We start from the raw sequence: 17,025 nt of genomic DNA on the forward strand, positions 1-17,025 counted from the left end.
GGTGTTATCGGACTTTTGCTGCGAGATGTGCATTATTTGCTTCTACTTTCATGATTTAGGTGTAGGTCAACGAGAAATACCTACTCTACAGGTTTTGAATATATTCACTTGCTATTTTATTAGCCCTTTATGTCATGTAAACCCTGTATTCCTTACCTAATAGCATAATAACGACATCATCCTGCGCGTACTCCCGAATCTCCCCGAGCCAGGCCCGAATGTTGTCGAAGCTGGTTTTGTTCGTGACGTCATACAGCAGCAGCAACGCTGTGGACAGGACACACGAGTTTACACAGCCATTCGAAAACTAACCTTAACGCCTTAACATTAAGGTACAAAACAACCGCACGTTAAGATCGTGACATCATACACCAGCACCGATGGTGTGAACAGGAATTGCAGGATAACATAACGAGCTAGCTTTACGATACGCAACCTTAACGTTTTGAATCAAGGACTATGATGACCGCATATATATAGTGATGTTCTCATATTACACAACATCTGCTGTTGGCGGTTGTTGTTAATCCAATCACTTAAAAATACTTGGCTGAAAAAATCAGCTAAGATGGATCTCTATTCCGTACAGTTTTTAAGGATCTCGAGGTCAAACTATACTGGTTCATTGACAAAGTGCTTAGCGATGAAAACATAGGGTGTTTGTGAAAGGGGAACGCGCCTTTTGAGAGATTGTCATTTGGTGCAAGACTTTGAACTACTTTCATACTTGTATAACCACTCGATATGGATTTCGGAAGTTTAAAACCTCAACTTATATCGAGATCACGGCCTAGTGTTGTTATTGAATTGACTGAATAGGTATTAAACATTAAGTCATGGCAGTGTGGCTCATGAGGCATAAGTACCGCACCGACGACTGAGAAGAACTTTTTTTGACAATGGTGGCAAACTAGCGTGCAGTTCGCCTGATGTTAGGCAGCCAGACTATGGGCGCTTGCAATTCTCGTGAAGTTACACGCGCACGCGTTGCCGACCCTACAAGATTACAAGGATTTTTTGTGTGCACCGAAAACCTTGCTCACTATCAGGAACACAACACTACAAAAACATTAAATTGCAAAGATAGGAAGGTACATATCGTACCTACTACTTTGAAAAAATCTCGCACTGCTACTCAAAGTTAAAGTACTCTGTATGCATGCCATACATCCCTTAGTTACCAAATTCTTTTCATTGGCAGAACAAGATACCTACGAGTTTTTTTTCCACGATAAAGTAGTGTGTAGGAGATATATAGGCTACTTTGAAAATCAGAGTTAGCGGTGAACACGGTTTTACGATTATTGCCCAGATAGGCAAGGGTGGTATTCCATCTGTCGAATATCTTTTCCAATGTGTATTGCGTCTCACATTTTGCTTAAAGGTCTCTGCCCACTACACCGTATCATACCATGACCGTGCTGTGAACGTATCAGGCACGGAATGTAACGCGATACGGACTACTATGCCCACTACACCGTGTCCACATTGTTTCATATCCGTACATAACGGGTTTAGTGCCCGCAGTAACCGCGTATCATCCCCAAATAATCCCCCTAGCATCCGCGTATCATCCCCTTAGTACCCGCGTTTTATTCGTGAGAGCAAGACTCGTCAGAAAGAGCAGGCGATTAGTTATCAGTCTGGCAAGAGCGAGCAAGAAATATGGCAACGGGCTTAGAACGGTCACCATAAGCGGTTAATTTATAACCCGTATGCTCACCGTTTCGCAGCCTGCACGCACCGTACGGGTATGGTCGGTGACGGAACGGGCTAGTGGGCATAGTCTCATAGTTTTTAATACAAATAATATTTTTTTGCCTGACACGGTCCTACTACGGTCATGGTATGATACGGTGTAGTGGGCAGAGACCTTTATGAGAGAGTCAGACGCAATGACATTGGACAAAGAAATTGGACTGGTGGAATACCACCCTAAGCAATAGGAAATAGGAATAAAAACATTATTCTAATGGTTCGTCGAGTTTAGGCGAGTCGAGCTCTCAGACGCACCAGTATAAGAAGCTCTCCGATTTGATAGGATCTTGAGATCCCTGATATACCGGTCTACTAACTAGTGTTCGACTAACTACTTCTCTTCAATCCAAGGTAACGGGAATACGCCCGGGACACCAAGCGACTCAATGTGGCCAAATCGAGTTTCTCCACGTGTGCGATCCGGTTTGACGAGTTACGGCATGTGGGTCTTATTGCAAAGACCTAGGGTTCATTTTGCTAGTGCTGGCGGTTAACAAACGGGTCGAGGCCAACCCGACTGCCTTTATGTGGTTTGGAATCTTGGACCAAGATTGATCTGGATTCCTTTAGCTACTTGAAATTAGGTATATAAACTACATCTTTGCCTGTATAGAAACATACTTAGTTGCATGTATTGTTCTAATGAAGATTTCTTTGTTTCTTTATAAGCACGATCTCAAAATAATGCTAGGTATTTTTTTTTAGTGTTTCACTTTGTAATTCAATCGAAGATACGAAATCTAGGTCAAGATTTGCAGGAAAATAAGGGTTACATATCAGAATACCGAAAATCGATTTACCTAATGTTGAATCACCTATGCTCGTTTCACCTATTTTTTTAAATGCGTAATGATCAATTAACCTAAGCTCATAACACCTAATAAACGAATTACCTATTGCACGTTTCACCTACAATTGGTTTACCTAAGCTCAGAATACCTATGCTCGATTTTCCTAAAGTTGAAACACCTAATACTCGAAATACCTAAAGCTAATATACCTAATACACGAAACACCTAATGTTGATATACCTAATGCACAAAATACCTAAAATCGGTATACCTAATGATCGAATTGCCTAAAGTTAACATACCTACTGCACGAATTACCTAAAGTCGATATACCTAATGATCGAATTACCTAAAGTTAACATACCTAATGAACGAAATACCTAAATTCGATACACCTAATGCACGAAATACCTGAAGTCGATGCACTTAATGAACGAAATATGTACCTAAAATTAAAAATATAATTATTGTTTAGTAGAATATTATTAGGACATACATTTGGTATAAACTTTTTAGCCAAATCATTCAATTGGCTTACAATTTTTTATTATAATATAAGGTCTAGTCATTTGCCAGAGTCGAGATAGGTGCGACGACGAGCAAAGCGAGGAGGAGCGTGTTAGGGTCACTACGACCAAACAGTGCCAAAACCGACTTTTATTTCATCGTCATGATGTTAACTTACAAATATTAAATTTTTGGTAAGATAAGATAAGATAACTAATTTTGTATTAGACTTACGAAATCATTCTACTACCTAAATAGTAGCGTTTCAATAAGTGTAATATTAATTGTTATCCAAACAATCAGTTTCTACTGTATGGTTGGGAAATCATACGATTTATTGGGTGGAGTTGCCACTTGATCATTCGGCAAAATGATATGATATTTGTATTAGGTATATAAACTTTAGGTATTCCGTGTATTAGGCATATCGACATTAGGTAATTCGTTCAGGAAGTATATCAACTTTAGGTATTTCGTGCGATAGGTTTAACAGTTTTAGGTATTTCGTCCATTAGGTAAGTCAAGTTTAAGTACATCGTTCATTAGGTATATCAGCTTTAGGTGTATCGTCCATTAGGTATATCAGCTATAGGTGACTCGTGCATTAGGTATAATAGATTTAGGTGAAACGTGCAGTAGGTAAAACGTGCATTAGGTATATCGTGTATTAGGTGTTTCGTCCATTAGGTTATTTGAGCTTAGGTATTATAAACTTAGGTCAGTCAATGGTTAGGTAAAATAATCGATAGGTAATTTAAAAATAGGTGAATCAAGCATAGGTGATTCAACATTAGGTAAATCAGTTTTCGGTATTCTGATATGTAACCAAAATAAGGAAAGGTTGATTTTAGTTCCCAGAGTCCGCCAGAGATGGCGCTAGTAGTATCATAAATTCTATACATCGGTAAAACTAATTCGTCTAATTTATGAAAATTTGTGTCTCAAACTTTCTGATTTAAACACATATCTATTCTGAAAAAATGTTTTACTAGAATAGGTATACAAATACATATATTATAAGGTAAAGTGGGGGTAAGACGAACATAGTTTATTTTGTTCAGGGCATGAGGATACCATAATACAAGTGTTTGTCTTGCCCTGCTGGTAGTCTTACTCTTGGGTACTTATCTCACCTTACCTACAGTATAAATAATAATAAGGTAATTTGTTTACCATGAGCGTCTCTGTAGTATGCGTGCGTGACGCTCCGAAAGCGCTCCTGGCCCGCGGTGTCCCAAATCTGAAGTTTTACCTTGATGCCGTCGACCGTCACTACCTTGTTCTGTAACAGATGGCGCTAGCTGTACTAAAAGTTTACATTACAAAGCTATTATTGTGCTATCATAAGAAATATTCCAGCTATTTTTGCGTTGATATTATAATATGAGTTTTTGTGCTATCATACCAAATGTCAAAGTTAAATTAGGTAGGTACCTAAATAGATTAAATTTAGGTTAAGTCAAAGCAAAGACATATGTAACTTCGTATAAGATGAATAAAGTCTAAGGAAAAAACGTGCTACGGAAATCAAGAAAAAGTCGTTCTCGGATAGATGGCGCACACACCTTTAGCCTATGCTCGGCTAGATGGCGTGACGACACCGTTTCATATTTAACAATTTTAACACATAGTTATCAGTGAATGAACATGGGTCAAAGTGATATAAAAATAATAAAATCATTTATCCATATATATACATTTTTTTTGATCATTTTATACGTTTTCATTTTGAGTTTTAGTCGTGTGTCGATAGATGGCAGTAAATTTACAGTGACTACAAAATTTACTATGACAGGACCCCTCTATACTATCTATTCTCTTTGGTCAAAGGTAAAGTGAATCCGATGTAATGTGACTTTTATGACTTGAAGCATTGTTAGTGCGACATAAAATAGTAGAAATGAAATAAAGTGGAACTAGAAAATTCCCATACCAAATTGTTGCCATTCAAAAATGTGACTCTTACATGGTCTTATTCAGAATGTTATAGCAAGGGAGCCATAATTTACCCAAGAATATAAAAATGTGCCCTTAATAAGTTTTAATGCATGTTATCTTATGATAGTTATGATTATGATATCACATAACGTAGGTACTTAAGTAGATCATTTTAAGCGTGAGTTGTAATTGTTACTGCGTGTGATTTAACATCTACATAATAAATTGTAGGTATTCAATAAAAAAGCTGCTTTTATAAGTTAGCGTCCAGTGAACAGCCAATTTAGCAAACCAATAACTCCAAAAAAAGTGGCAGATGCCATAAATCAAGGCGGCAAAAACGGCACAAATAAAAAAAAACATTGCACTAATAAATCAGTCAGGTCGATTCAATCATAGCTGTCACGTGGCAGGGGGCGGGAACAGAAAAAGCGCGCCAAAGTTCAAACACCAATGGCGTGGCGGCGAAGCGGCCGCGTGCACCCGCGACTGGCTCGTTTGAAATTGGAACCCTTGATAGTTATCTTTTTTTGCGAGAATATGGCCACCTAGAAAAGAAAAGTTTGTGTCATAGATTCAGGCTTTTCGACTGTGACATTTTTAACGGAGGTACGGAGGTAGGCATATAAGTTTTTAAAAATATTTTATTAAAATGTTTGGTTAGGTATATGATTACCTATTTTGTTATTTTTAAGAAAAACTTTTGACTAAGTCTTTACATAAATCATGTTTAGTACATTTAGGAATGTTACCTAAATAATTTTTACCTAATTATAACCTATTATAAGGTACCTACTAAAAATCAGAAGGTCTACATAAAATACGATACCTACCCAAGAAACGTTTACATTTATTGCCAAGAACCTGCTAATTGGGTTCATTTTATATAGGAAACGGGAGCTCGCACTGAAAATAACGAATTAGATAAGTTGGCTAAAGGTACCTAATACCTATTTAATAGACCAGGACCCTAAAAAACAAATTACAGCTTTAAAAGTTTAAGCCGAAAACAACGGTCCCAAGTCCCAAGTCCTCTCGCCATTAAACTAAACCTATTATAAAATTAATAAAACTATTAAATAATAATTTGTCGGTTTACAAAACAAGGAGCCCAGCCCAGCATTTTCTATGGGAGGATTACCCTTCGGGCCTACATTTTTTAAATTGGCCGCTTTTTTCTACTGATGGAAATGGCTTGACAGACTATATATAATTTTTTAAAGGAGAAAAGTAAAAAATCCAACGCCTCGGCGGGCGAGAGTCTAATTCGGACCCTGAATTTTTTTTTTCTTTATCGTATATTTCCTTCCCGCGAGGAAATATTGTCTGTACCCGGAAGTCGATGCCGACGGTGGATATGTAGTTTCCGGCAAGGAACGTGCCGTCGCGGAAGCGGACTAGCATGCACGTCTTGCCGACGCCGCTGTCGCCCAGCAGCATCACCTGTGGAATGGGGGAGAATGGAAATTAATTTTAAACTGTAATGAGAGTTAATCTTAAGGTAGACGACCACAGGTCTACCTCCAGGTTGTCTACCTTTACAGTTTAATTAACTCACGTATTTTTTAATTAGTAAGCATTTTGTTTGCGCTGCAAGCGATAGCGACAGTGCACTGTGTAAGTACGTGTAGGTACAGTACGTGATACGTGAACCGGACATCAGATTCTATTTCTTAAAATAAATCAAAGCGTTAAATTAAGTTAAATTCCATGATTTTAATATACCTATACAGCGGTTTCAGTACTAAAATCAGTACTGCTTTTAAATGCGCCTCGCTTCAGCTAAATTAAGAGTTATTTACAAACCTCGTCAGAACTTGGCGAAAGTTGTAAATAGTCTTCCTACTTTCTCATTTTATAGTTAGGTGTCTAAAGTTATTACCGTTTTCTTGGCCATTTGTGTAGCGACATATCACATGAGAATGGGATTATTATCTATTCATTAAAAAGAAAATCAGAACTCACCTTCCCAAAAGCGTCATATTTATCTTCCTGCTTCCCCTGCTGCCAGGGCTCCGTCGGCGACGGGGGCTCACTATGCGGCATGACCCCAATCTCCTCATTCTTATCCTCATCCTCTCTTGTCTCTGGCAGGTTCCGTGCCCACGTCGGTCGGACCCGTCCGACGATGACCCGCTTCTCTAGCTGCCTGTTGTCTATGGCGTTTGGGTTCCACATTGTCTCTGGTTTTTGACAGTTGTGTTTTTAGGTTATGATTGTCATGATATATGTCACTTTAGTTCGTTTTCACTTCACTTCACTGGCATTTTAGTAAGTTGTGATGCACTTAATTTGGAGTGGTTTATACTTTTGAACAATACGATTATTTGGATCAAGGTGTGGATGGATTTTCATATTTACACAAGTTGACGTTTTACATTTAAAAATTGACATAAATGCGAATATTGTTTGTTCTTACTATACATAAGGTACATAACTATGTCTAGAACTCTCAATCCCGGTCCTTTTTTATCTCTCTAGCAAGTAGGATCGTAATAGTACTCTACGCAATATACCTACTCTAAGAACAAATTAAATTACTTTCTATGGAAATATATCAATTTATGTTCTTTTTACAAGTAGATTCACTACTATTTATGATTGAAACTATAATAGTTATTTGTACAACAAGAGATCAAAGTTTGATATTTCTTCGAGTGCTTATTTTGAGTCCCGTGCAAGCGAAAGATTCTATAATAGATTCACGAGCGTAGCGAGTATAAGGTATTACCTTTAGTTTTTTTTATTGTTACTGATGTAACTTGTTTGCCGATAGATAGGTTCTAGTTTTTGTTTACATACATCAAGTAGGTTTAGTAGGTACTTAGATAGGTAGGTATATAGATTTGAAGCTGCATAAAAACGTACTAATACTAACGGACACTGAACAATATTAAAATACATATTGTAATATCCGCGCGTTTAGCGAAGTTTCACCATCAAGTTCTGTACGTTAAAGGTGAACTTCAGCACTTCATAAGCCAAGTTGCGAACTCGCAAGTTCAAGAACTTGTGAATAGCGAAGACGTTAGATAGTTTAATAGACTATAATTACTAGAATACAATAAGGCGTCAGTAATTACAGCTAAGGATGACGTTCGAATGGAAAATGCAGCTGCATTACTGATTCGATATTTCCGGCCTTGACGTTCATGACTCAAATTAAAAATAATAAAATTGAGTTAAATTATCATATTTTAAGTTTCTTAATTTCGCTTTCTGCATTCGTATTCATAAATAAATAGTATCCGTTTGACATTGATTGATTAAACATGCTCATCACTAATTAAGTACAAATTGCTTGAGCGTCGTATTTCGGGTTATTTACGCTTAATTAACAGTCAAGGTCGAGTAATTGAATTAATCAGGAGCTGCAGTATCAGATTACGCACTAAAAATTCAATGACAATAAGTATAATTTCAATCTCAACAACTATAATAGCGGCTCGATTCGGAAAATGAATTATTTTCTACTAGACTTCAACAAGTTACGATACGGATAATTTAAAGATATTTGTAAGATAAATATGTCAAATTTGACGTTTCCGCGATTCTGGAGGTCCTCTTGAACGATTTCGACAAGTTATGACTTAGATATCCAAGTCACATCTAGTCGATATCTAATGTAGATCTAGTTGATCTCTAAATCGTCTCAAGATCTTGTGATTATCTCGAAATCCGAATAGACCTGTAGGTCATAAATAATTATACTTCAAATACCGGACAAGCGCGAGTCGGACTCGCCCACCGAGGGTTCCGTACTTTTTAGTACCTATTTGTTGTTATAGCGGCAACAGAAATACACCATCTGTGAAAATTTCAACTGACAGACGTGACAGAAAGACGGACAGACGGACAGTGGAGTTTTAGAAATAGGGTCCCGTTTTTACCCTTTGAGTACAGAACCCTAAAAATGACCACCCTAAGTATAACATTATCATTCTGTATTTTCTTTTTACGCAGAATTTTTAAAACTTTAAAGAGGCGATGTAGCTTGAATCATGTATTGTTACACGTAGACCTATAAAGGGTTAAAGCATGACACAGTGTTTCTCTCGTCCACTAGTCTGTATTTTAAATAATTAGGTACCTACAGCTTGCAGCAGTCATATGATATGACGAGCACTCCCGAACAATTTAATGATATACTTAGGGTAGACACAATAAAATTAGCAAAATAAAAAGTAAATTCGTATCAAGATTAAGGTCACATGTAATCCAGTTACCTTAAACTCCTTCTTTGATCTCAGATTACATTTAATCACAACCCAGACATAAAAGACATCTTACACTCACTTAGTTCTCGTTTCACGAGATTAGTCTCCGTCTGAGGATCAAAGAATGAGAGAATTTCTAAAGTATTTGTATTTACTTGATAATAATTAAGTTAGATGAATCTTAATACCCAAGGGTTCGGGCTAAGCGTCACTCAGGATATTTGCAGAAGTGAATTAATTAAACAATAATCATCATCTTAAAGTTGTCTCGACATTTTAGTTTACTTGGGGAATTCAATCACAAGAATTGGCACATGCTTTTTACGAAAGCTGCCATCAGACATTTCAACTTAATGGGACTTGTCCGATTTCGTTACGATTTTTTTCCTCTTAACTAAGAGGTGGTAAGTGACAAATGATATTTCGTAGGTACATAAATTCCAAGAGTCTCATTGGAGTGATTGCCTCGTTGCTGCGAGCCAGGGTTCGAACCCGCGATCTTAGGCTTTAGAAAGTATCGCGCTTTACCGCTAGGCCGCCAACGGTATTTTAATATAAATTCTATATTCTTGATAAAATTGATATTAACTTGAATTATCTGAAATCCTTCAAACTTCCTTTATTCATAAGTTTGAATAGATCTTAAACATCTAATTAAATTCAGAATATCGGTATAATAGGTAAATTCCTTAAAGGTTGGTCGGTTAAGTGGTTTGTTATTGAACTTATCTCGGCATTTCATTTTGAATCATTCGCAGGATTTGATCGCAATTTAGGTAAGATATGCCCAGTCCGGATTGAAAATCAAATAAAAGAATACCAGAAGTCGGTCTAGGAATAAGTACCTATAATGTAATAAAGAAATAGGAGCCCAGCTCTAAGTCATAATCATAATAACCGTTTTATATGCTTTTTCATTATCAATATCAGTTACTTATCGATTTTTTTTACATTAATCAAATTAATCGAATCGGGTGAAATCGATCACGACGTCCAAGCCCGAATTAGCGCTGCTTGGGCAAAATGGCGAGAAGTAACCGGTGTCCTCTGCGACCCCAGGACACCCGTGAAGCTAAAGGGCCTTGTGTACAAGAGCATCATCCGACCAGTCCTACTATATGGTAGCGAGACCTGGCCTGTCCTCGGAAGGCATGTCCAGCAGCTTCACGTCACGGAGATAAAGATGTTGCGGTGGATGTGTGGCGTTACGCGACTAGATCGCATACGTAACGAACACATCCGTGGCAGCCTCGGAATCCGTGACGTAGCGGATAAGCTGCAGGAAAGTCGCCTCCGATGGTATGGCCATATACGCCGCAGACCGGTAGACTACGTCGGAAATAGATGCCTCAGTCTCACTGTCCAAGGCATGCAAGAGAACAATCTCACACCTGAGGATGCCGAAGACCGGGCAAAGTGGAGAAGACTGAGCAGGAAAGCGGACCCTGGCACTAGGCCGGGAAAACACTAGGTTGAAGAAGAAGAAGACTCAACTTACTGACAAATATGAAAATATTATTTGACAAATCAATTGTCGTGCAAAATGATATTTTGCGCAGCGAGTCGAGGCGAGAGAGTCGTTGTAAGCCTCTTCTTCTTCTTCGTTACACTCTTGACAGAGTGGTCGTGGCCATTATGTAGACTTTTGAGCGACTTGTTTAACGACACGTCGCCATTCCTCCCGTAGAGCTGCTTTCCGTGAGCATTCACTTACTGTGGCCGACACACTGGCTTTGATTTGGTCGGTCCATCTCATTGGCGATCTTCCTCTAGCCCTGTCACCTCCCACTCTTCCCTGCACAACTACGTTGTAAGCCTAGTTAATCCTTTATCAAATGGTAAAATAAGTAATTGCCAATTTACAAATGTACAATGATATGATTGTGGGCAGTGCGAATAAGTATAAAATTTAGTGTATTTACATTTTAGTGTATTACCTCTTTATTTTATTTTATTGAGATGTGTACAACCATACAATACAAACTAACAAAGACTCTTTGTATTTTACGGATGATTAATTGATTATGTTGATTATACCTATCAACAACTAATTTACTTTACTTAGATTATGCAATCTAATGAAGTAAATTAGTTGCCCAACAACATTGAGTTAACAATCTGTTTATTGATAGAGAGTATCTAATAGGCCATTAATATTAATTGCCTACCTCTTGAATTGCATTAGGTGAATAATATCACGTGGATTTCTGCAAAAGACGCTATTAGGGTATAAAATCTTACTGTTTTCTTAATGCTTTCAAACAACGACGCAAATTATCGCCAGTTGGCGTTTTATCGTACCCTGCACGGATATGATGGTCGTTCTTGTCTACGTGACAGCGTGATAAAACGGTATCCGTCACTTTCTATCCCACGGTGTTAAAAAGTGACAGCTATTTTATCACGTGCATAAAGCCATCCATAATACGCATGCTGTTCTCATAAACATTACAAAGAACGGACTGAAAAGCCTATTAAGGATGATTAGCTGCCTAATCTAAGTAAGTAAATTAGTTGCTCAACAACATTCAGTTAACAATCTGTTTATTGATGGAGTGTTTCTAATAGGCCATTAATATTCATTACCTACCTCGTGGATGGAATTTAGTGAATAATAATACCACGTAAACAATAGATGCTATCATATATATAAAATTGAAAAACCAGAACGGGATAAAAAACGAGCGAAGAAGAGAGATGGCGCCTTACAAATTTCTAAAAAAGTTTTTGACACGTATCTCGAATACAACGCACGTATGATAAGAAAAAACTGCTTAAATCTATTATCTACATATGAGAATAAAACTAGAACATAAAAACTATCGCTTTCGATGCGTATTTAATTTACAATAAGGAAAAGAAATTTTCATAACAATCTTCATTTTACGACTTCGACCATTTCTCGGGAACTCTCGGTTGCTTTCGTTTGGCGGTGCTACAGATTAGACCAAATAATCCGTAAGTTAAAGTAAACTAAATTATGTTTGTCATGTTGGTATACAGGTATTTCTGAGTTTTTTTACACGAAGTAAAATAAAAAGTGCTGCCAACCTCAACCTTAGTCTATAGAGCCCATACGAGTGATTTATGTCATATATGACTTATCATTCTTATCAATCAAAGTAATTACTATATTATTATTATCAATTTGTATTTTGTTGTTTTAAATTTATTTTTGAGTTATATTATTCAGATTGACTTTCACGGCTTCGGCAAACATTGTCATTCGTCCAGGGAAAGAGCTGCCGAGATGAGCCAAAAATACAAAGTTATAGAATGGGAGACGAGCGTACTTGGGACAACAAAATGGGAGACGCCCGATGGCGAGAGCTATCGCAAGATCGCAAGAAACATGACGTGATCTGGTATCGGAGGCCAGGTGAGTCCTTTGGATCGTTGCGTAACCTTAGCCGTAGTAATGTTAAGATCCAGAAAGGGAAATGGGGACTACCTACGTTTGTATGAAAAGGCGATTTATGGGTGGTGGTCGTCCATATTCGTGCCTTAAAGCGGAAAATAAGTAATCTAATGAACGTTTTTGCAACTAGGCTTACAACAGTATAAGTAATAATTTTATGTTAAAACAAGTTTTAAATAAATACCTACGTACGTTATAAGAAATTTTCGAATTAAGTTATCCAAATAACGGCTACCTACTTGACAAATAAGAAATCCTTATCACAGTTATAAACCCTGGCAGGGATACATAATAATGTCGGTATTTAACTAAACATAAGACAAACTCTTTATTTCATTTACGCGAGCGGAGCTGCGGGCCCGTCTAGTTAAGGTATAAACTCTTATCGCGTTTTTCAAATCTGACGAATGGGGGCGTCTAATCCTCCCAAATTTCCCAAAATGAGCGGTTAATTATGGAACTTGAATTAATATATACGGCGTGATTCGGGAAATGAATTAGACATTCACTAGATATGAAATAGTAAAGATATGTGACGTTCCACGGCGAAAGGTACCTTTGCCGAAGATAGTCGCGCAATGTCGTGGCCAGGCCGTTAAAGTCGCATCTGAATCGGATCGAACAGACCGCAACACCACAACGTGCCGGTACGGACAGCGGTGAGACGTTCTACATGTGGCGACAAAATGTGTCAACGGATACGACACAGAATTAGCGATAATAATCAAAGATGTCTCTTTGTCTAACTAGTTCCTAGCCTACGCCAACTCTCGGGATTAGTTGTCAAGCGGACCCCAGCCGTGGCAAAATGCCGGAACAACGCGAGGAAGAAGATGACGATGAATCAAAGATGTCTCTTCCTCTCTCTCTCTCTCTCTCTCTCTCTCTCTGTCTTTCTATTCACTTTATCCCGGTTTGATCTCAAATAGAAAGTACGGGACTAGAAATTTGTCATTTTGAGAAGGTGCAGTAAAGTTGTTTGACCGGTTATAATATTTTGATGATATAAATTATATATATAATATAAATTTGTGTCTTTCGGTCTTTATACAGTACTTATACCTATAAAGAAATGTTGAATTTAATTTAGAGAACAGTAAAGTAATTACAGCTTGTAAATAAAAAAAGAGAACTTTGCTTTTTACTTCAAAGTAAGTTCGCTAATTTTAACCATATTTTAACCCTTCTTTCCATTTTCTGCAATTAACATTTTCATTCCAAGCGGTGTTTAAATAGCATAATGGAGTTTATTTTGTAAAACCTGTAGTTCAAAGAGAAAATTAATTAAGCTTGTTAATGCGTGGGTGTGTGAAGGCTATTAAAGTTGGGCGTTGCATTAAAAACTTAATCAGCTACGTGGAGTAAATGCAGTGCAGTTTGGGATACCTACAGCTCAAAGCCGCCGGAGCTTATTAAGTTATAGTTTTTGGGTGTGAACTCGACACTGATCTATTGTGAGATTTCTTGTCAACGATCAGAAGCGCGACGAAAGTCGGAATGATGTCTGGTCAATGGATGTAGCCGTCAGAATATCGACGACTCAAATAAAAAGCTTCGATTTGAAGTAGACTATTATAATCTTCCAAAGTACTGGTTTACAAGGGTTTCTTAACTAAACGGTTAAATGCAGAAGTGGTGGTTATTGTATGGAGGCTGATGAAAGAGTGATTTGCAATATTTGATCAGTACAAAAGGTGATTTAAATTTAGGTGCCTCTAATTGGCCGCGGTCAGAGTATGTGGAGCGCTCCTATTGGTGCTTTAGAAAAAGCTTTCAAATACTAGCCGAGCCCGACGGCTGCGTTTAGCTACTGCATTAGGAATGTTTTGAGATTTAATACAAATAAAGGGTTGCGTTCGCAACAATGCATTGAATTCAGAGTTAATATAGAATTAATATTTTATTGCCTAAATTATTTGCTTTTGTAACAGTAGGTAGTTAGGTCCGAGTATATTCCAAGACATAATCACCTATCGGCTATCGGGTCTCCTGAATGCAGCTTTTCGTATTTACCAGATCGCTAACGTTACGTTTTGATATATCCAAGGCTGCTAGGCCGCTATAGAATCTAAAAAGTGGTCACGTATTTGAATATAGTGCCGGTCTCTTTCGCACTCTAAAATTTTCATATATATTTGGTGGTACTTATTGATTTCCTGATTGGCATTGATTACATACATCCAGATGTTGAGAAACGATGAAAATAACCCTCATAACATAAACAACAAATATTTCTCACAGGAATTTCAAATTTAACATCATGAGCTAGAGTACATTTTGCAACGTCTAAGTTGTACCTAATAAGCCGTAGTACAAATAATATAAGTGCAGAGCGTATTTTCCGAAGCTGGATATAGTTGGCCGGCTTATAGTTCCGCTGCTTAGGAAGAAAATGGTATTTAAATACAACATAAAAATAGTAGTAAATAGGTATATAATTTTCCTACATATCAAATATGTGTTTACATACACGATATGCGATCCGTATTCAGTGACAAACGGTCGTCATGGAAATAAGGCCTGCCGCTGACATGTCGATTTCCGAAACGACGGGAGACAGAAGAAAACTTTCTTTAAATAAGTTCGTTACCTACACAAGGCAAAATAATTGGGAGGGAGGAGATTAAATTGGAGGGAAACAATTGGTAAGCTAACTTAATGCCCAATTTTATGGAATGTTGAACATTTACATAATGAAGGAGAGGAGAACTCATATCCAGTTATCCACTCGGCTCGGCTACTAATTTTACCTACTTCAATTAAAATTTAATTTCTAAGTAGAACATGAACACTTTTAGAATTAGTTATAAGTTGTAACTTTATTTAAGCTCAACAAACAATACCCTCCTTTATTTGCCAATCAGGATAATGAATTCGCAGCCAATTCTACATCCCAATAAAAAAAGTACTTAACAGCAAAGCAAGCAATCCATTTCATTACCCTCCAAAAATAGCCGTGCCCAGTGGTCCGTGCGAGCTCCCTCGTGGCCACGCCGCCGTGCGATGCGTTCACAACGCTGTTAGGTCTTATTACTTTCTTTTATATTTTTACAGCCTGTTTATTACAAAAATTCATTGCGCTTGTAAAATTCCGCCATGTGATCTGTCAAATATTGAGAAAATAAAACCTTATGTATAGTTTTACGGTTATATTTCAGTTTTCAAATATCGAGCACATGACGACATATGCAACTAAGCTCAGTGACGAAAAGCTGATCTATGCTCATGATAGTCATAATGGTCGATCATAAAATCATAACCAACTGTAGGTATTTTTTATCTACAGCGGAACGAGTACAGTACCTACCTATACTTAGGGGCTGTCCATAAATTACGTCATCGATTTTTGACGATTTTGGACCCCCCCCCCCCCCTATAATCATCCAAAAACCATGCTTCAAATTACCCCATTTCCTCCTACTTCATGCTACCATTTGCTACCGTCATCCGATGTCCAGGCCCCCCCCCTCCCTAATTTGAAATGACGTAATTTATGAATAGCCCCTTAATGCGTTTAAGGACGGTCATATAGTAAACAAATTACATATGCATTTTACGCCTAAAACGACCTGACATTCTTAGTTGTGGTTTTCTGCAATGAATTAATAATAAGTTAGCAAAATAGGAGATCTCTAAAACGTTTTTAATTAATCTTAATGAGTTACGAATTCAGACCCAGAATGACTTGTTGAATTTCCGGCGTTGTCAACAGATCAGTCAATTATAAATTATAACGACATTAGATTATGATTAATCTTACATAACATTGGGAATGGATTAAATTGAGTTTATAAGATTACATTACGAAAATACGAGGAAAAAGAAAAAAATAATTAGACGCGTAAAAGCAAAATCAGAGAAAAGTAAGCAATCAGTTTAATTGCCTCCTAAAATAGCTGTACCCAGTGGTCCATGAGAGCCAGTGGCCACGCCTCCGTGAGACGGGACACGTTTAGGCTTTTGTCTAATTGATTACTTTACTGTACAATTCAATATATTCTTTTGACCACACCAGCTCGTAAAGGCTTTCTTGATTCCATAAAAGCTGAAGAGAAAGTTGCATTTTATTCACAAGAGTGGCAAAGTTATCGGATGCAAACTTTGAGTTGTTTCTTCATGTTGGCTGGCAAAATTGACAGCAGGCGGTCTTATCATTAAAGAGCAATCTCTTCCAGATACCCTAACTTCCTACCTAAAGTAGGTAGGAAGTTAGGATTTACCTAGATTTATACTATATAAATATTATAATTAATATTTCAAAGTAAAATGATCAATCCTGGGATATAATAACTATATTTTTTACCGGTAACGCCAATTTCTGACACCAAATATAGGTATTAAAATTACCAGCCTCATAATAAATGTTAACAACATTTTAGGCAAACATATAACTACA

At 37.4% G+C, this 17,025-nt stretch overlaps 1 protein-coding gene and 1 long non-coding RNA gene across 3 annotated transcripts in view; one reads left to right on the forward strand and one right to left on the reverse strand.

The window, feature by feature from the left end:
* Positions 1 to 17,025, forward strand: part of LOC134792774 (uncharacterized) — a 361,091-nt gene that overhangs the window by 239,080 nt on the left and 104,986 nt on the right. The gene's annotated exons all lie outside the window — the stretch shown is intronic.
* The window catches only part of LOC134792771 (ras-related protein Rab-37), a 100,129-nt gene that overhangs the window by 1,853 nt on the left and 81,251 nt on the right, over positions 1 to 17,025 (reverse strand). The window contains exons 1-4 of one of the 2 annotated variants that reach the window (XM_063764104.1): positions 6,960 to 7,215; positions 6,327 to 6,437; positions 4,230 to 4,338; positions 157 to 267 (exon numbers count right to left, since the gene is read on the reverse strand). In XM_063764104.1, the coding sequence (XP_063620174.1) occupies positions 157 to 267; positions 4,230 to 4,338; positions 6,327 to 6,437; positions 6,960 to 7,172 (544 nt within the window). In that variant the 5' untranslated portion in view covers positions 7,173 to 7,215. Of the gene's footprint in view, positions 1 to 156; positions 268 to 4,229; positions 4,339 to 6,326; positions 6,438 to 6,959; positions 7,216 to 17,025 lie in introns of those variants that run through there. The other variant, XM_063764105.1, reaches the window with a different exon arrangement.

This window comes from Cydia splendana, chromosome 8 (assembly GCF_910591565.1).
Source record: "Cydia splendana chromosome 8, ilCydSple1.2, whole genome shotgun sequence".
NCBI classification, from domain to species: Eukaryota; Metazoa; Arthropoda; class Insecta; order Lepidoptera; family Tortricidae; genus Cydia; species Cydia splendana.